We start from the raw sequence: 21569 nt of genomic DNA on the forward strand, positions 1-21569 counted from the left end.
CCCAAGGTTCATTTCACAACAACTGCCAGTTCTAAATGTGGGACGAGCTGCCTTCTTGCACAGTTGGACTTTACCCTGTTTGTGGAAAAGCATCGTCCTGATTTGGGGTAGAAGGGACGTGCTGCTGCAAAAGGCAGGAATTACTGTTGCATCTGGTTGGTATGGAAAGGGCTTTAGCAGGCAGGGAAAACAGGGCGGGAGAAATCACGGCTACAGCGGAGTCGAGGAGAGCTCTGCTGCTCGTGAGGACAACAACAGATTTTCTGCCTACCTTCAGGAAGGCCAAAGCTTGGAAGTGCAACAGCATGGAAAAATTCAGTTAAACATCTAAGAAAAGCGCAGATCAGCCCCTCGTCCTTGCTCTGTTTTATCCCTCTTAATGCTTGAAACCAGAATTTGTTTGAGTTGTTTTAGAAAAGAATGTTAGAAAATGTGTATGCAAACATAACTGTTGCTACATTTTTAACTGAAACAGTAGTTCATAGAAAAATAGGCTTATTGAAGAGACTGCTTTCAAAGCAGGATTTTCCAGACTATTTTTTTAATCCTGAAATGAAGTGAAAAAATGTCAAGGAGGAAGGTGGTGACTGAATTTTATTTTTCCTTCCACAGTAATGATCAACTGTGTATTACTCTTTCTCTTTTCACTGGAAAAACCCAGAAAAGTTAAAGTGACCTAAAGTAACAATTTCACTTTTAAGTGTTAATTTGGAAGTCCTTATTTTCAAAAATAAAAGTTACTTTAAAAAAAAATGACAATTAAGTACATACTAAAAAAAATCACTATACTGCTTCCCCATTGCTTTTACATATTTTGTGCTAAAATCTTAAGCTAACAATTTAAATTATTTTGCGTCTAATTCTGAAATGTTACTGCCTGTAAAACCTCACTCAGTTCAGAATCCTTTTTTTAATTGCAGTAAATGTTTTTAGTAGTTTCTTATAAATTAGTAGAGTTGTGGATTTATATCGCTATATGGTATGTTTCCAAAATGTTTAGTAGCTGAATACTTCAGAATGTGGGTTTGTGACAGGAAAATGCATCAGGTTGGTTAATGCACCAGGATGTGTGGATGCTGTTGCACTCTCCCCTTTCAGCTGTCATCTCCCCCCTCCTCAGCATTTCTTAAGAACTTTTATGAAACTGCTATTCTGAATAAAAATGCCTTCAAACTCGAAAGTGTGTGAAAAGATGCAAGAAAGGAACGGGACTTTCTAAACCAAATTTGAATATAATTATAAAGGAAAAAGGTTTGTTTTTCTTTTGCAGGATGACAAGATCAGTTGTTTTTCAGACAAGCATAATTAATTCTCATTATATGGGTCCTCAGAACATTGTGCGTAGAAAGCCGACACAAAGGCAGAGGTGGTTGTTGTCAAGGCACAAGTGAAAGTACTCTCAACACTGCTTGTTTCCTTTGTTTGCAGGAGAGTTGGAGGTGGTCCAGAAAGACGGGGAGCGCAAGATTCAGAGCCGGCAGCAGCTTCCGGTTGGAACAACATGGGGGCCTTTCGCTGGGAAGATGGATCTGAATAATAACACCTTGGTATGTAGATGCTCCCAGGCGCTTCGCTTCGTGATATCGTGTGTCGTTCTTTCGGGAATAGCCTGAATTACTACTCAGGCGGAGCATTTGAAAACAGGCATTGTTAGCTTTTGCGGACAGTGGGATTTGGCTCTTTTCCAATGAGTTCATCGATGGCAACCGTCCACGTAAAGTTATTTGGAGCACAGGTTAATAGTATTAGACTTGTTATTTTACAGACGAAGGAAAATGTCACTTCCTTGTTTGCTGAACCAAGCTGTTGTGTTCCAGTAGTAACAGCTGATTTTTTCGTGGCTTTTTAAATCTTTCATGGCATTAATTGCTGAATACTTAATTTATACTAATGGATGGTACAGAAAATAGATAGCTCCATTATTTTAGGATAAAATTGATTAAATTTGCCTTTATGTTAATATTACTGAACATAGCAAGATCTTTCATCAGATTAAAATTATTTTGAAAGATATCAAAAGGCACCTGTCTTAAGATATATTCTCAATTACCCTTGTTTTTCATTCTGATTGCAGAAAGTATGTGGACCATATTACTTAAAAATAATGCTTTGCTGGTCTCAGTGCAGTGCAATGAAGATCATGTCATTCCTAGGTCTCCATTTCATTCTTGTTTGTATTGGTTTTAAGTCTGAGCTTCAGTATTATTTCATAGAATTGTTTATGTTGGAAAAGACCTTTAAGATCATCGAGTCCAACCATAAACCTAGCACCGCCAAGTCCACTACTAAACCGTGTCCCTAAGCGACATGTCTACATGTCTTTTAAATACCTCCAGGGGTGGTGACACAACCACTGTCCCGGGCAGCCTGTTCCAGTGCTTGATAACTCTTTCGGTGAAGAATTTTTTCCAAATATCCAATCTGAACCTCCCCTGGTGCAACTTGAGGCTGTTTCCTCTCACCCTAATGAATCACCCTGTGAAGGAACACAGGTCTCCCTGCAGACTGGAGGGGGCAGGGAGAAGGGCTAAAATATTTAACACAGATACTCAGAATAACCTGCTATGGCCGATACCTACATTTTTGAAACTCTGTCACCAGTAGTTGGCATCTACAGTGCTTCAGTCCTTGAAAGGAACCATCTACTGATAATACTCGTACGACACTGTAAATGCTGAAACACATTTTCCAAGATGTATGTTCCAAGATTGTCTAAACCCCTCTTCTAGAGGTATGTGTTGCTTTTTTTCAATACAGGGTCACCTTTCCAGATATTGTCAGAGAATTAATCTGAAGTATAAACAATGTCTCTATTGCCCTGTCCACTTGTACCACTTCCTCAGGTATATAAGACTTGAAGATAATGTTTGAGTATGGGAGTTGATGTTGATTGACCCTTCACTATGAATGTTATCATTATCAGATATTCTTAGGATGAATTTGCAACATGTCAGCATTTAATCATACTGTTTCGTTTCTGTTTTCTGAAGAAGATGTAGAGCAGGAGCTTGCTCCTCTTTTGGTAGCGCAAGGCATATATTAAAGTCTGTTATTACTTTGCAAATTTGGGCAAATACCACTTTTTCTGTAACAAAAACATTTAGCTAAAATATTTTGTTTTCAATGAACTCATAATTAAACAGTGAGCTGAGTTTGGTGATTATAATGGGATGAAACAACTTCCTCAACCCAGCTCAGAGAGATATGGGATGAAAATCTTCAGGACTTCTCTCTCCCTAAACTGGAACGATACTCATTTTTTTCTTGCCAAATTAGAAAACATAAAGTCTACTTTTGCTAACACTTGGAAGAGTTTACTTTTGTTTTTCATACTAATATAAATACATTTGGAAATCTGAAAAAATCCTGTAAACAGAAGTGCAGTCCTCGGCATTATTGTTTTGTGCCCTGAGCAACTCCATCCTTTGAGGTAGTCAAAACTGAACTGGATGTGATCTTGAGCAATCTGAGTTAACTTCAAATTTGGATTTGACTTTGAAGTTTGTCCGGCTTTGAGCAGGAGTTTGGACTGGATGACCTCCAGAGGTCCCTTCCAACCTGAATTATTCTGTATTGTTTCTTTTTCCCGAACATCAGATGTTTCCTGTAATCCTACATTTGTTCCTTTAAAATGCTGTGTGAAGAAATGTAAACCTTTTGATAGAACTTTAATATACTGTTTAAGCAACACAAACCCAGTGCCAGCTTCTACATATTTTTCTATCTTTTTTTTTTTTTTTCTTAAAAGGATTCTGGTTTATTTATGATTTTTCTGTTTGCTTGACACATTTTATGACTTTTCTCACCAGTGTACATGCTCTCTGTTGTTTACAAGGGGAGTTGTGTTTGTTTACTTAAGTTATTTATATCTGTTTTGGAAAGCATATTTGGGTAAAGCCTCACCTCCCTAGAATTCAATCAAACTTTCACATCAGCTGACAGCAGGTTTAGTTCATTTCTGGATGAGAGCTTCCAACATTACACTGTTATAAACATAAGATTATTTTTGGAAAAGAGCTTTAATGTGAATTTTTGGTATAGAGAGGACAGGAAAGAAAAAATTAGGGAACCGCAGGTGAGTAAATATCACCATTTTTGCAGCTGATCTCTTTATTGGAAAATATATTTGTGGCTGACTAAAAGTGTCTTATCTGACTTTACTGTTTAGTCTTAGCAATGTGACACTGCCTCACAGGATTCATTACCTCGCTGTAACAGTTGCAGCTTACTTACTAACCTTGTACTCCGCACTGTATACAGCCTGTACACGTAATATCCTGTTGAAGTGCTTCTTATTTCAGCAGTGCTGTGTTGCTGAATACAGTCTCACTGCTGTTGGCTCAGGAGACAGAGCCAGCTAATTAATTCAGCACGATAATTAATTGAGTCACCGTGCCAGATGTCAAATACTTTTTAGATCTTTCAAGTTTCTGTCTTGAAGTATATTAACAATATACATCTCAGAGTAGTGGAAGGTTGGGTACCTTGAACAAAAATGATTTAAGCGCTGTTCGCAATTGCAGTAGGAATAGCAGCTGTTGACTTCACCAGCAGTGCCACAGCACTGCCGGGAGATACGGTAGAGAAGGTTCGTATCAGGGCTGCAGAATACTCAGACTCTAATGGTAGAGTAGAAAAAGCTCAGTGACTGATCAAGTTCTTAGTTTTCTCATCTAGGAGTTAGCCAATACTCATGAATTACAGAGTGATCAAAACCCCTTATGAAATCATGCACTGCTGTTACTATTGAAGAAACAGTCTGCATGCAGTCACCAGAAATCTGAAGAACGTTGGTTTTAACAACAAAGAGTGCGTCTCAGATCTTAAAACTTGTCTAGGCATTTAGTTTCCATTTCAATCTGAACTTAAGGATGCCTTATATCATTATTAAATATTTATAGATCTCTATTTAGATACTTTTATTATATTTGGAGTGATAGATCTCCTACTTAGATACTTTTAATGATCTGTTCCTGTCATTTTGGCAAACTGGCAAAATTGTTCTGCTTTCATCTGCATGCATAGTTTTTATCTGTCTGTGCAATTGGGCATAGAGGTTATTGCCTTCCATTGCCTTCCACTTCTTCCACTTTCCATCAGCTGTTCCATAATACTTGATAGTCCCAAGAAAATGGAATGCACAAGAATATCTTTTCAAGCCTGGAAAGGGGAATTCTAAAATAAGAGCTTGTTCTCTTGCTTTACAATGAAAAGAGATCACCTACATGTTTCCAGATTCTGTTTGAGATTTAATATAATCTTGCTGTTTTGACAGATACATGAAGAGTTTTGTACGATACTCCTTTCTATCGCTAGTTGGTGAAAACTTGGGTCTACAAGGAAGGTGACACAATTTAATCACTGGTTTCACCAGGAAGGGTCCTACTTTGCACCTTGCTGCATCACAGAAAATTCAGTAGTTTGTGGGTACCTACAAGTAGGGAGGAATATATTTCTAAGCGAGAAACTCCTAGCTTGTGATTCCCATCTTTAACAGGAAAATGGGTTTGCACAAACGTCAAGTCTAATATGAACAGGCAGGTGAGAAGAGAAGACCCCTCTAGACTGGTCATACAAACCACTGAAAGAGTAGCTGTTGTGCCTAAGCAGCTCTAAATTCAAGGCACTAGCAGCCCATTTAAGAAAAAGCCATTTGCTTGCTTTTTCCCAGCTGTAAATATTTTCCCTGTTTGAGGGGACAACTTGGTGGGAATGAGGCCCTTGGAAACAAAAACGGTACAGAACTGCGTAGCCCATGATGGGTGTCGAGCAGTGGGTCACACCATTGCTCCGGTAGTCATGCGGAGGCATTCTGAAAGGCCTTTTCCCTTGGCTGCTGCCATCGAGGTTTTGGTGTTAATCTGTGCCCATGGCAGGGCTTTGCAAAGCAAAACAATGAGCAGCTGGATCCTGCCCCCCATTCTCGTCGTCTTGTCGCAGGGAGGAGCGCGCGGGGCAGGCCTGTATTGGCCTGATAAGGAAAAGAGGATTCAACGTGGCTGTGAAGGGAATCCGTGGGATGAAAGTGTGCAGGGCTGGGCCAGGCGAGCAGTGGGATACAGCAGGGACCCTTTAATGGGATCTGGGAGGTTTGGCGCCAAAGTGACACTTCTTCTGGAAGATATCCTCATGAAACCGTTTGACTGGATAGCGTGTGAGGAGCTGAGGAGCCAAGGTTCAAAATGCAGTTAAGTTACTCACTCGCTAATCTGTGGCTGGTCACTTTGGGTCAAAAACCTCATATCTGTAGTAACCAGCAACTTTTAATCTTCAGAGTTGCAGCACGCGGCTTTGCTGGGCACTTTGGTTGGAGGTGCCGTACGGCCACCGCGACGGATGGTAGCATGGCTGTACTCAGGCTGTAGTCAGGCTGTAGTCTCCGGTTCTCTTGTTCAAACACAGAAGGGGATAAGGCAGTTTTTATCTTCAGATACTTGCAGAGGGGGATTTTGGTTCTTATTAGCACAGAGCCATTTTTATATTTAATTATGAACAATAGTGTGTCGAGTAATGAACCTTGATTCTGATCTTTGTTATACCGAGTTTATGCCTTTAAGCACCTCAAGTGACTGCAAAAGCATTTCTTTCTCATTTTTACTGCTGTTCCTGTCAGGTTCTTCATGTTTAAAACTGGTTTAAAACCACTTCCTTCTGTCCGAGACACGAGCAGACGTTAATGTAACAGTGCTTCTGGACATCACATTGTGTCACACCTATGGCGATGTGCTGATGTGCTCTGCGAGTGTCGGGGTTGGCCACTTCATACAAAGCGAAAGATTAAAAAAAATGGAGATATGCCGAGATCATGTGGACGTCCACATGGTCATTCACAATGGTCTTTGAGAACACATCCACTCGCATTGCCTCAGCTTTTATAAAGTGTTCTCCCATTTATGTAGACACGGAGTTGAGGGGAATGCAATGACAGAGAACTTTTTTTGAAAATTTGATGCGTAAATGTAGTTTAGATGCTTCTTTTCTTAAAAAATAAATTAGTTATTTCTGCTCCCTTATTTACTTTTACACAACAGAGTTAATTTAAAACATGTTACTAATATGATAGCAAGATGCGGTAGTGATCTGAATAAACATCCTATTTTGAAAAAAGCTGAAAATGGTTTTTTCCAGCTTGTGAAAGTAGTTCTCAGAGCGCTGTCCTGCTATGAGGACCATGACAAACACGAAGAGGTGATGAAGCAATGTGGTCCTTGAAAAGAAGGTGCGCATTGATTGTGCATCTCTGTCTAAATGCTGTTAGTACACTGTGTTAGTACTGCGTGCCATTACCATAACCTTAATTTTAAGATATTAAAAGTTTAAGGGACATACGAATATGGTTTGTTGAAAACAAAACAAAACAAACCGCAAATGTTCACAGGAAGACAGGATTGAAATTACATTGTTTCTTTTCATTTCCTTATTTCTGTGATGATTCCCAGAATATAGTATCATGTCAATAGTGTTTTTTCACATAAAATTGTTTTTGTTTTTTAACCTCTTTTCCTTGGCTACAGCCTTATTTTAAGACTACACGTACCTATGGTTCATTTTGACACCTGTTTATCAAAACAGCAGAACTTTATCATTTGTTTAAAACTACGATGAAAAGTTTTCTAAAATAATTCAGTTACTTGGTGCTTGCTTAAGCATCTCCATTAAGCATACTTTATCCTAATATTGTTGTAATTAAGTAGTAGACATCACCAATCATTTTCATTAAACTAACTCAGTTCCCTGGGAGAAAACTTGATAAACTATCTATCTGTCCTATTTTAGCAAGCTTCATTTCAGTACGGGGTCCTTCTCAAAGTGGGCATGTACCCTGGGGCACGTTGCCAGGGAGCTTCTGAGAGCAGAGCGAGGGGATGGCCCAGGGGGAAGAGGCAAGGTCAAAAGCCTGGGAGAGAAAAAGGGCAAGAAAATTTGGTTCAGGGCCTCCCAGACAGCAGAAACAGAGGGAAACACAATCTGCAAGTTCCAAGGTCTTCCATTTTAGGATGTGGGGAAAAGCAGAGAGAAGACAATGTGTACTGGAGCACATATTGCATGTTACGCTGTTTAGAGAGAACCATTGCAATCAACCATGCAGCGGCAGCATGTTCTTGTGCTGCTAGACTAAGGCCATCTAGTCTAATCTTCTCTGTGTCACGGGCTTTAAGACTGAAATGGCTATTTTGCTATTGTAGATTTTGCTAAATTTATAACACAACTCTTAGAATGAGATGTAGTCTTATTTAAAAACTTTGGGTGAGAGAAATAATTGCTTTAGCTCCATTTAAGATCATTCATGCAGCTCAGTACACTGAAATACCTAACAGGCACGAGTTCAACACCCATGATTAAGATGGGGAATTTAACCTTAATGTTGTGATCTGTGGAAATTTTTAAAATTCATGCTTTTTATAAGGATATTTCTTCTTATTTATGAAACATATGTATTATAGACTAAGCAGATATAAAATGTCAGATTTAAATATTCAGCAGGTTTTGAAATAACTTACTTCTTACTAAATGTTGAAGAACACAATTTTTTTTACTCTGAAAGAATTCAGTTTCTAAAATGGTGACACATTTTTTTCAGTAGTTTCACATCCGTAGAACAAGCATAGGAAATTCTACCTCCATCACTTCAGTGGAACTTAAAGCTATGAAGGTGCTTGTGTCGACAAAGACTTTTGCATTGTTAAGCCAAGGATTACAGTCGGCACTGAACTGAAAGACCTGGAGGCTTGTGTTCTCACTTTGACCACTAGAAAGTAAGATGTCCTGGATGCTCCTGGGTTTCTTTGGGGCAATCACACATAAAGCTATGCCTGCCCAAGGATAGTTAGCCTTAGTCTACACTGTTAGTGGAGAAAAGCACTGTGATGCTGTTGCCTGTGGAACTGTGGCAGTACTGACTGGACATGCAAGCGACATGATTATGAAAACATCAACAGATGATTTCCCTAAGGCTTGTGGAGGCAAAAGTGGGCGATTGTTTGGAATATTAGGAAGAAATTTTTCACTCTGAGGGTGGTGAGGCACTGGAGCAAATTGCCCAGGGAAGCTGTGGCTGCTCCATCCCTGTAAGTGTTCGAGACCAGGCTGGATGGGGCTTTGAGCAACCTGGTCTAGTGGGAGGTGTCCCTGCCCATGGCAGGGGAGTTGGAATGAGATGATCTTCAAGGTCCCTTCCAACCTAAACCATTCTACGATTCTATGATTCTATTATAAAGTGTGCTGTAAAGAAAATTTTGGTGTGAAAAGAACATTCACATTTTGATGGTGTCAGAATTTGTTTGTGCTAATTAAAGTGCAGACCAAGATAACATATCATAGTAACAATAACGAGATTTTAAATTATTGTCTATCTTCATTTAAATAAAAATAAAATGACATCAAGTAAAGCAAAGGACCTGAGGTTTCATTGAAGGCAGTGGCTGCTTGCTGCTCACTTCTGCACAGTGTGGAACGGAATGGTCAAAATTCCCAAAGTCAGTTCCCTTTCTGTCTGAATATGCTTGAGAGAAGTAGCCTGTAAATTTTCAAGAATGATGGAAATAAAAGGTATTTCTAATTGTTTCTTTACCAGTTGAATTAGCTGCATTCTGTGAAAGTGTAGTTTTGAATGTTTCAAATAAAAAAAACCCTCAGTATTCAAGTAAGTGTAGTTAGTACAGTATATGTGAATGCATATATATACTCATAAATATATAAAAAAATTGTAAATATTGTAAGCATATGTATTTATGCATGTATATATATACAATGTAAGTGTTTGTGAGTATATAAAAACAGTATATTCTAGTCAGAAGAAAGTACTGATTGTTATTAGGTCCTAAAAGTCGCTTTTATTTGAAATACTAACACTTTGCTGAACTTTCTTCTCCATTCAGCTATAGCTCCTTTTCTAATGAAGTAGTAATACCACATAGCTAGTAGCAAAATTTGTCCTTTTCCGGCTGCAGCGGATCTACTTTGCTCTACTAAAATATGGGCAATACAGAGCTTGGCCTGAGATCTTAAGTGCTGAGTGGGGTTTGTAAATGTCCTGGGCCTCATTTATCAAGTCTGGAGAACAAGTTCATCAATCTAATCCCGTTGGTGGCTCCTCAGGCTCCAGGGGAGCTGAAAAGATGATCAGCCCTCAGCCATTAGGGCTCTGCCGCGAAGAGCGCGGGAGGCACCATCGCTTGCCGTCCTTGCCCTCCCTGCCAGCCCCAGACCACCTGCGGCAGGGGGAAGGCTGCAGCGAGGGATGCGCAGCTATTACTCCGTCTGAAGATTTGTCTCATTTACAGGGTTTTGTGCATGTCCTGATATTCCATACGTGATAAATTGTATACGTAGCCTCGTCAGATTTGGTATTGTTTCATAGTCATGTCCCATCTTAAATAACTTAGTATTAATTAATAAACTTTTGCCCCCTTTCTTTTCACTAATGCATTTTATCATTTGTTTCACAGACTAGCGAGGAAGGGAAGATATTTCAATGTATTTACAAAATGTTTCACAATTTGTGAAACATTAAATATAGCAACAATAATATATATTTTTATTTGAGCTCTTTTAACATATTTAGGGAATAATTGAGTTTTACATAGGCAGAATACTGTCCTTGCTGTACTCTAAGGGAAGGATAGCACTTTGAATGCTAGTGATGCATTTAGAATAAACTACATAGCATTTGAGATATCATCATAGTTTATGTAGATTATGCTCACTCTGAGAAGATGTCTTATAATTTAAAATTCTCCCTGTCACAGATTAGTATTTTATATCTTGGCTTTGACGTTTGATTTGATATCTGAAAAGCATAGAAGAGATTTTTTTTAATAAAAGCTTCATATATGTTAGTAATTATTATTATTTATGTACTTATAAGCATCTCACGTTTCCTAAAATACTTTTTTTTCTTTGAAGCTTTCTTTTCCACATGACAGTCTCTGATCTGGGGGATGAGTGACCACGATTTTTAAAAGACGAAACTGGAACTCCTGCCATGTGTGAGGACATTAAAGACAAGTTTAGGGGAGCTGAGGGAGGTGTGCCTCGGTGCTGGGGAGGTGAGGAAGGATTCTTCCCTCTCTCCCCCTCCTGCAAGCTGTTGTACTCACTTTTGGAAGAAAACTAGGACAAATTAGCATAAAGGGAAGAGAGAAAGAAAGCAGAAAACAATAGTAAGTGCAAAATATCTTAGTTTCTTCTTTTCTGCTTGTGTTGAAGCAGGTCTGCTTCTGCTGTTGCTGATTTTTAGTTCCACTGCGGACCTCATAGTATGTCAGTCTTACCCCTGTCTGCTTTTCTGGTGTTTCTTCCTCTTGGCTGTAGTTGCATTTGTATTTGTTACATTTCAGATTGCATTCTTCTCTTTCGGGATCCACTTGTTTTACCTTACTTCTGTTTCTCTTCTCACTCCAGCCAAACCACCTCCCCTCCTCCAAGCCAAAATACCCTCTTAATCCTGTCACTTCTGTGCTGGAGGGTCTCCCTCGCTTCTAGGATCCACCTGGATCATGGTCCATGGAAGAATATGATGGGTTGCCTTAGGTGAACTTGCCAGACTCATAGGTGTAGGTATGAGCAAGGCAGGTTTAGGTTAGATATGAAAAAGAATTTCCTAACGGTACAGAGAGTGAAAGGCTGTAGTAAATCTGTGGCTGGTGTGTTTAAGAATGGGCTGGACCAAGACAACAGAGGCGGTGTAGGTGCAGCTGAGCCGTGCTGTGGGGGAAGGAGAAGAAGCAGATGACCCTGTGCCTTTTGGCACCCTGATGCTGAGAAATGTCTGCAGCCAACTTCGCTTGTTTGGCTGCCCAGAGACGCCTGCAGGTAGCTAAAATATTTCAAGATTGCTTTTAAAAGACCAGAATGAGACACTGTTTTTTGCAGAAAATGGCAGATGGGACGTTACAGCAAGCTACACAGTTGGTCACACCAGTATAGGATACCGTTTTCAAAATCTAATTGAAATATAACAAGGGCTTGCTGGGAGATAAGGAAGTAAGCAGCTATATTTCTTTGGCATGTCCCTTCCCAATTGCCTGCAGGTTTGTTGTTTTTTTTTTTTTTCTTCTGAATATTCTCCCTTCCCACTCCAGTTTCTTTCTAACTAAAGTTAGAATTAACACTCTGTGCGTGATCAAATATTAAATCAGTGTCACTTTTTCAATGCATTTTTTTTTCATCTGTACTTAGGACTTTATTTCTAGAGCATTCTGTACCTCTTTTTTAGGAAATGCTGTCTGATTTATAAGGATCATTGTCCCAGCTTTCTGTGTCAGAGATTTGCAAAGTGAGAGCAATGGTATTGCATTTTCAGGATGCCAAATGTGTGCACTTTGATCTGGCGGTACAGCATGCCTCAGGGAGTAAGCTGAATCTTGATTTCTTTAGTCAGTCATCCACTATCAGGTACCAGAGCCCCGATTAGGCAGGCTGAAAAATAGAGAACACACCATGGGTTAGATGTGGAAGCATTTGTGAGGAGGCTCTTGGCATCACCAGCATCCTCGGTGCTCATTTTGTGGTACTGTTTCTGTGCTGGTAAATCTCTTTCATGCATACAGTAACAATAAGAGGTACCTGCGTGTCGTAGATGACTGCGCGTGCGCTGATTACTTTTGAAAACTCTTCCCCCTCCGCCACCACATTCAGCAGTGGGAGATGAGAAGGATACCCACGTTTTGAAGCTTGACCTCTCACAAATGTGAGACCACTTGGTGTGGTTGTGCCTCCTTAACATTCCTCACATTCCCTCTCCCAAGCCAATTGTTAGCACTTGTTGCAGCATGAAAGTGGCTTTGTAGTAGCACCTACTCGCTTGCTCTGGCTAGTGGCATACATGGGACTAAATGGCTTTTCTGACCTCTAAGAAGCATTTCCTTGTCAGTCATACCAAAGATACTTGACGATCTAATTCTTTGTTCACTATAACTACCGTAACTGTGAGGTCTCCTGAACTCTTCAGAAATACAGTCATGGTGTTCTCATTGTTTTCTGTGTGGTGTTGGACCAGGAGGACTTGCAAGGTCTGGTTTAGGATACTGCAGCGCATTATTTGACCTCGCGAGAGATGCAGCAGTACGCTGCGTTGATATTATCACTTCAAAAATGTATTGGGTTAACAAAGCTTGTTGAAGTTATTTTTTCAAGACAACATATACGCATATCTCTTCCAAATGAAGTATGTGTTAGAGATCATGGTTTCTATACCTGTATTTTTTACTCTAACTAGGTGGTTTTTCTGTTTCCATATACGGCCTTTGAAAAAATGTAAAGCCATGAAAGGGAGTGTGCAACAATCACAGATTTTAAGTGGCCATTAATATGCACTTAGGGCTTGGTTTTGCCTAGCGCTGAGCACCAGCGGGAGGTGCTGAGCACCCCAAGCTTTCATTCAGAGCAGTAGGGCTGAGGTATGCTTAGCATTTCGTGACACTGAACACTGCATGTACAGCCTATAAACCTCTTCACAGAAGATAAATATTTGTTATTTTATTTGACCTTGAAGATGGGACTGGTTTGATAGGGTTAAGGTCAATGAGTATATTATTTTTAGACAAGATACGGAGTACATGGATGGTTCTGCTTTATTTTAGTGTGTTAACATCTGGCAGCATTCTGTGTTCCATATGCTGCTGATTGTCCTGATACATTCATCTTCAGCGATTATCAAAAAGATTTCAGTGCTCTGGAGTTAATCACACATTTGAGAAGACAAATACATGAAGATAAGTAGAAAAGCTGTGTGTGGGTTTTTGTGTATAAGACCAATATTTGGGTAATCTTGGGAAGTACCTTATTAATTTAGGAATATTATTTTTAAATTGACTTAATTAGCTAATGTCTGTAAGTGCTGTAAGGATGAAAAGTAGCATATTAGAGTTCAATATTATTATCACAATAAATGTAGAGAACATTGCTCTTTGGAAATCTGATTGTGCCCTTTTAATTCTACATGTTGCACACTTGGTTATTTTTATTAATGATGAATAGTTAAAGGGGGGTTAGATTTGCTCCCTTTTCTCATGTGTTTTTTTTGCATAGCTTCAGTATATGAAATTTTAGCTGTGCTTGTGCTATTTCATTACAAAAAGCGCACACATAACTATCAACTGACTTTTTTTTTTCTTTTTTTTTATACCTGTGTTTTCAGTTTTCCTTGGTTGATAACATTTTTTCCAGGGCTATAAATTATTATTTTCATTCTGTGCTGTTTTGGCCTTACATGCTAACAGCTTCAGGGGAGAAAGACTTAAGAGTTTCACAGAGAATTTGCCACATCAAAGCAGGTGTTTCCTTTTACAGTACCTTCTTCTTTCTGAAAATGCAGAAAGTCTGCCACCATCAGAATGAAATGGTGAGGCAAAATTCAAACTAAGCCTGATGTCTGTCAACCTTGTACCTCTCTTGTGGCTTGTGCCCCAGCCCGCACTCACCTCAGAGCCCAGTCCTCTAGGCTAGCCCATTGTGGGGCTATCCCGTGCCCCATATTCCTGCAAAGAATAATTCAAATAACAAAACAGCTGTAGGGCTCAAAGTCTAGAAAGATGACCCTTTGCTTCCCACACCTCCTGCAAGACAGCCCCTTGCTGCTCCGCTGCCTGCTAACAAAGAGGGGCACCATGATATCAGCTGTGGCCGTGGCTCTTCAGGCAAACCCTGGGACCAGGGTCTGTCCACAGAACACGGCATGGGACATCTGGTCAAGACAGACATCAGGAAAGCAGCAGGATGGCTAAAGTGGCAGTTTGCCACAAACCAGGAGGTGCAGAACAAACTAAAGTAGCAATGTTGCTACTCAATATTTCTCTCTTAATTGAATATCCATCATTTCAAAGAAATATTAAAGGCAGCAAAGTCTCTTTGGGCACATAACATATCCATATCCACCATTCAGCTAAAACTTGTTTTATTTTATCATGCACAAATTTGTTTTGATCTTAGCGGTGACCACTCTTCCTGTTGCCAATATCTATTAATGATAATTACTTCAAATACTATACTCACTCGGTGATAACATCACATCGTGGTGAGGAAGATTGTGATCTTATCTAAACCTATTCTGTTTAACTCTGACACTCCTTCTATTATAGTGGGGCCCCGATAAGATCGTGCCTGTTAGGATCAGACATTAGTTGGAATCAATATTTGAAAATGTGCCTGTTTTTGCTTAATAGCAAAGTTAGTGTGAGGGTCAGAGTGAGATCATTTGTTGGATGAGATTGTACAGCTTCATCTTGTAATGGAAATGTGTTCTTTGCTTCAGCTGCTGGTGAAAAGTAAAAACAAGGGCTCTTTGAAAGCTGTACAGCTTTGCTAATAATCACCGTGTAAGGAAGATACAATCATTATTATGATATTTAACATCTGTAGCGCTGCAGCATGTTGAGGTTCTAGTTGGGAACTGGTGCGCCTTTGTGCTAGACTCTGTCTGAACCTGATATTAAAAAGACAGCTGCTGGCCTCGGTTAGCTTAGGTCCTGGTTTCAGACCAGACGTGAATACAATGGCAACAAGCAAGTGTGGGAGGCAAAAGCTAAGATGGAGATAATTAAGATGAGTATAATAAACAACAGTTGCATCACACTGAAGCAGCAGACGTGAGTTTTGTAGAGATAGCGAGTGAAAAACGCAGTGAGTTTGCAGATGATTTCAGGGAATTCCTCTTATATGCATTAATCTAGTGGAAGAAAATACAAATGAATTGGGGATATTTATTTAGATGGGAATTTTTAAACTCTTCTGCTGATAAAGCAGGATGTGATCTAGATCAGTGATCATGAGCTTTTTTAGTGCCTGGTGCCAAATTTATTTTAAAAAGCTCAGAAGCTCATATGCTGCCAACTTAAAACTCTCTGTACCAAACCTGGCACCAGTGTCAGCAGTTTACGGTTACTGGTGGAGATGAACAGTCAGAAAACACAAAGCACCATAATACTGTTTTGCTGAAAAATATGGCTATTCTTATTGTAAGACACTACTGGATTTGGTCAAAGAAACCAAAGCAAAGCCCTGAGGGTATTGCACAGGTTGTATGAGAGCTGCAATGCCCCTTTCTCCTCAAGAACATTAATTTTTACTCTCTCATAAATAAAAAAGTCCAACAGAATAAATTAAAAATAAAAAGTGAATAGTGAATGACCCTTTGTTTTGATCACTGGACTGCAAAATGTGAATGGCACTAGTTCTGTGCCTGGAGTTGGCATCAAAGGGCCTCGCACACAGTTTCCAGTGCGAGGCAAGTGCCCTGACCACTAAACTGCTCTAGAGGGGATGGCTCCAAGTGATATTTTAATAGATCTGTTAAATCCTTCCAGTGCAGAATAAGAATAAATTTCCGTATTTTTTCATGAAACGGGATGCTGTTTGAATGCCCAGCAGTTTATTTAGATGAACTGCTAATATTAGTGATGTCCTAAGACCAGGGCTGTGCTTACCACTCATTGCCATTTCAGTAATGCATTTGACACACCAATCACTAAATCACTAAATTTATGACACTGTTTTCTGAAAGAGGTGAAAGTACATGACAGGAGCGATAGTTTTCACCAGACAAAGTCAGAAAGTTTCTGTTTCAGAATAAAACTTATATATTGTCATGAGCACTTCTAATTGTATACGATCTGTCATTACCAGTATCACATATGTGCTAACTGGTAGTTATGAAGAGATGTAACTGTAATTTATATTTGTTCAAACACAAAAGTAAGTGGAATGACAAACGAATAAATCATTGCAGTAGTGTTAACAGTAAAAGCGTGGCTGAATTCACTATCATCGTGTTGCCTTTCGATTCAATTAAATGCCATTGCTTACTCTTTTAATATCATATATGAAAGCAATGTAAATTGAAATAAAATAAAAAAAAAATCAAAGTGGATTTATATCGATGAAATTCTTCCCCATAAGATGTGCATAAGGATATTTGAGCAGTATTTTCCCATAAGAAGTGAGGCATTTTCATGTGTGCGTTGAACAATGCATACTTTTGGATACAATATGAATGATGAAGATGTAGATTTCATTTTACCTTTTATTTCAGTTGTAACAAATAGAGGGAGGAGCAGAGCCATTTCTAAATCATCCCTGAAAAAATGGGAAGAATTTATCTTTGAAATATGAAATGTGTCAAGATTTTAGACATCTGTGTCACAGTGCAGGACAGAATTTTTTTAAGACTTATTTTTCTCTATTTGCCCAACTCTATTTTAACCTGGGTGCATGCCAAAAGTGTTTCTTGAGTATTCTGATACTTTGTTACAGTATTTGTATACAAAAGTAGGTGTTTTCCCACACGTGCATTCCCACAACATAGCCTTCAGTAGATTGGTGGCACCATTCGTCATGAGTGTCACTGAAAAACAATGTACTGGTAGAATTTTGAAGTGTTAGTATTTAAACATTGATTTCTTTAAAATGTTGAGTTTTTGAACAACTGTAATTGTCCTTATTATTTGTTTCTTTGTTGTCTTAATTCTGAAACATAATTTCAGATTCATGGGATATCAAAAGTTTTCGCTTGTCCTTTTTTATTTCAGAAGTCTTTGTGCCGTATTTTTGGCCACGGTGCGCTAGGTGTAGAATCCCAAGTGCTTCAGTGGGGCAAGAAAGGAGGCTTTTTCTTTCCTGTTCTGAAACCACTATGAGTCTAATTTTAGACACAATGCAAAACAGAGCACTGCGGTTTTCTACCTTACTCCCAGATATGTGTAAAACAAGAGCATCATTAAGACAATTGGATATATCTGAAGAAGTAAGGTGTGTTTCTTTCCATGCATGTCCCCTTTTTCACCCCAAATAAAGAATCATGAAGAGCCATAATTTTCCCTTTATAATAACCGAATATTCCGCTTATTTCATTCTTTAGTGCCCAGAATTGGCCACATACAGCATGCTTAAGACTTCTGTTAAAATTGTGTGCCAGTGCAGTCAGAGCTTCACTTTAAACCTGACTTTGAAACAATTTGGTTGAGAAGCCATAAGAGAAGATAGAGACAGTTATACCTGAATAAATAATGCAGAATAGTATTTGTGATTATTTATTTGAATTCTAGGAGTTTATTTGATGTAACTTTATTTTTTCGACTTGCGCTTTCTGCCCCAAGAAGTTCTTGGTATCCAGACTGGCCTATTAAATGTCAGAAAACAGATAAACATGCTGTTGTTATTATAATGTCTGAATCAAGATGGCAAAAAGAGGAAGTTCCCTCCTGAAAGAATTTACAGACAATGAACAGGACAAGAGTACAATTTGATCACCATTTCTAAAATGGGAGATCAAGGTACAAAGCACTCTAGAGGTCTCAGGTTTCCTACGTGTTAAACAAACGCCTGTGGTACAAGATTATTCCCTGGAATGATGAGCAGACACCCAGAGAGTTGTACATTAGCAGCCTGCAAATTAAACTAGTTTTTATAAACTCTTCATTGAAAAATTGGGAATAAAAAGTAGGCATGTAAGAATCCGTCTGTTTGTGGACAATTCACGATAGAAAAGAAGACTAAACTTTTTATGAGTATTATATGCAGATAGTAACTGTAAAGAAAATGCAAATACAAAGCACTGCTCCTTTGAACACATTCTCAAATGTAACACCTATGAAAAACAGCAGAAAATAAGTCGACTCCTACAGAAGTCCAGTGAACAACTCCTCTGCAAAAAATTCCCGTCGTTTCGTAACTGATGGGTTAAAATTGGAACGTGAAGGTATTTAACAAAAATCCAGATTTGCAAAGAGTGGGATCCCTTATCATGGAAAGGAATGATTAAACCAATTGATAGCGCACTGGTGTGCATAGTCTGGATTATGTCTTTGAAAAACTGAAAAGGCTTGATGATGGTCTAGCAGCAGTATGTTTCCAATAGGCCAGTCAGTCAAATGCAAATACAGTCTATAATAAAAAGAGCTGGTTGGCATAGTAATTGGGAAATGAATGTTATTTGTAGCTCCATATTTCTGTCTTTAGGAGTCTAAGAACTAGGAGGTTGGTATTGATAAGAGGGTTTGTGTATAAATCCTTTGTAATGAGGCCGTGCCTCTTCAGTCATTTGTATTAATTTTAACTTTAGATATGAACATCATTCTCTGAAAGGGGTGACAACTAAAATAACTAATTTCACAAATGTCTGGGGGAAAAAAAATATGCTTATTTTAGGAAAAGAATCCCCGGGTTCTTTTTTGGTTGATTGGTTGGGTTTATGTGGGTTTTTTGTGCAGCAGGGGGAGTTTGAGGCTACATAAAGGATCACCTTACATGTCATAGCACGCACTATAGATTATAGCTGCATTTGTGCAGATACTGGCAAAGGTGAGTTCTGGTTTGGATGAAGGAAACTATTATGTAGGAGAAGCACCAACTACAACATGTAGTTCAAGAGGTATAAATGTCCTTGCTGTCCTTAACTCAGTCAAAGACTCTCCAAATGCCTTGAGATCTGCATCAATTCCAGCCATTGATATTACCCTCATGTAACTTTTTTTTTTCTTTATTGACATGTTTAGCTGGTTGTTTAGTAATGTATTTGATAGTTTCTGCTGTTCCATGTCTTCATGGAGACATCCATATTTGACATCTTGTTCATATTCTGAACTTCTGAATATTTCTGTGAGATCACCTGGTAATGTAGAACTGGAGGGTCTTAAACAGGAAAGAGTCTGGAGCATTGTGGAAAGGTGAAGTTCTGTCGCTGGCTTTGATTGCTTCCCTTTTGCTACTCTGTCCGCACCCAACTGCTCTCTCCATGCAGTTTCATTTCCATCTACATCATTCTCTTAACTTTTCACTTTCCCTTCCCCCATCTCCTGATATTTGTCTCCTTATTTCTGTTTCGGGCAATCTGTCCTTGTTCACTCTTCTCTTCCAGCCGTGCTTCCTTCTCCTTTCTCTAATTTCTCTGTCCTTTTTCTTGCTGGCCTTCAAGACACAATCCTCAATGCCCAAGGACTTGCCCTCCCTTAATTTCAAGTTCCACCCCATACAGGCAATTTTGAGTACATGCCTGGGAGTAGCCTTTGGAGCTGATTTTAAGCAAAAAAGACTGAATGGTAATTTTGTGTAAAATAAAATGTGTGATTAGTTTCCCTGATCAAGGTGGTACACCCGTTGCTGTGGCGAGTCATGGGGCTGACTTGAAAAGGACCTCTATGCTTTTATTGACATCCGTTACTTTGCTAGTTCTAGGGAGGTAGTCAGCTCCTGCCTTTGGGCAGTAGGTGCACACTGCGGAGAGCGAGAAGGAGTCTCTTGCCTCTGCCCCTGCCCAAGTTTGACATTGCACACAATTAGTCAGCTGTATTAAGGGCTTACTGTGCCATCTTCTACTTAAGCGTCAGACATGGGTACTACCAGAGGCAAGCTAGCAGGCTCGATGGGCCAGTGGACTGATCTCACCCAGTAAATCCCGTGCTTTTGTGATATGTTGACAGACCCTTACCTTAAACAGTGCTAGCAGGCACTGCTGTAATAAAACCAAACTGGCTCATGCGCTACTTCTGAGATTTTCCATAAAAGCAGCATAAATGTTAATGAATAAATAATCTTCTCTTAAATTTCATACAAAAACTGAGCTTACCCCAGGCAGGATGTGCCGCTGTAGATCAGGGTTTGAAATACGTGAGGATTCCTTATTCCTAGTGGTGCGGTGGGAGGAAAAGTTTGTCCCTCCCCATGCCGTTTATTTCTCTGTAAGGTAGTGAGGGCTTAGGTCTCTTGTCTTTACACATCCTTGCTCGTACTAAGTCGCTCACACTAGGAGCTAACAAAAATTTTTGGAGGAAAGAAAGATAACAGGGAAAACATGCAAAATATTAGTTAAATTAATAAAATAATCCCACTTCCCTGATCTTGTGTGCAGAAAGAAAAGAAGAAATTGAATTGAAAATGCATTAGGTAATGCCTGATCTAGGAATTAATCTGCTTACTTACACACAGCAGAGATACAAATTCTCTTGAGATAGCTAACTTGGTTTCTGATGTGGTATAATCCATGTTTACACAAGCATACTTAAATTGCACTGAATTGTAAAGAGAAAAGATTCCTGTGTAAAATGAAGCAGAGATGGAAAGCAGAATGAGGAAAAAAATCTTTTTTATCACACAGTAGTCTTCCCTTTCTCACCGTTCAAAAGAGCACATTAAAAGAAATGCATTACCTCTGGTCTGAACTGGAAAAAGGGTGCTTGTTTTAATTGAATCCCCTTACTACAGGAGCTTTTAGCTACATTTTTGGCTGAGTCAATGAGGCTGCAGGAAGACGTAAAGTTAGTGTTGTTCAGCCTCAATGGAAATGAAGATGCTGGAATCATACATTCAACCTTTTTTATATATATATATATATATATATATATATATTACATTTACTTTGAGTAGCGCATTTTATTCCTTTGCACCTGGATCACTCATTAGGCATTTGTCTTTGTTGACAAGCAATTGTCCTGTTGTCGCACCTTAACCTAGCTGTGCACTGGGGAACAAGATATTGTTTAAGATACTTTTTGAGGAAACACCTCAGGTAGAGATGGTCATCTCGTCATCCATGGCTACTTAGGAATTTGTAGGCGATGCTGAGATGACTCGGGTTT

General features: G+C 39.2%; 1 protein-coding gene across 2 annotated transcripts in view; it reads left to right on the plus strand.

Moving 5' to 3' along the window:
* Positions 1–21569, plus strand: part of ZFPM2 (zinc finger protein, FOG family member 2) — a gene marked incomplete at its 5' end in the record, with an annotated part of 320839 nt that overhangs the window by 160739 nt on the left and 138531 nt on the right. For both annotated transcript variants that reach the window (XM_082479322.1, XM_082479323.1), the window contains one exon: positions 1429–1547. In XM_082479322.1, the coding sequence (XP_082335448.1) occupies positions 1429–1547 (119 nt within the window). The remainder of the gene's footprint in view (positions 1–1428; positions 1548–21569) is intronic.

Source organism: Vanellus vanellus (genome assembly GCF_965231255.1).
Source record: "Vanellus vanellus genome assembly, chromosome: 2".
NCBI classification, from domain to species: domain Eukaryota; kingdom Metazoa; phylum Chordata; class Aves; order Charadriiformes; family Charadriidae; genus Vanellus; species Vanellus vanellus.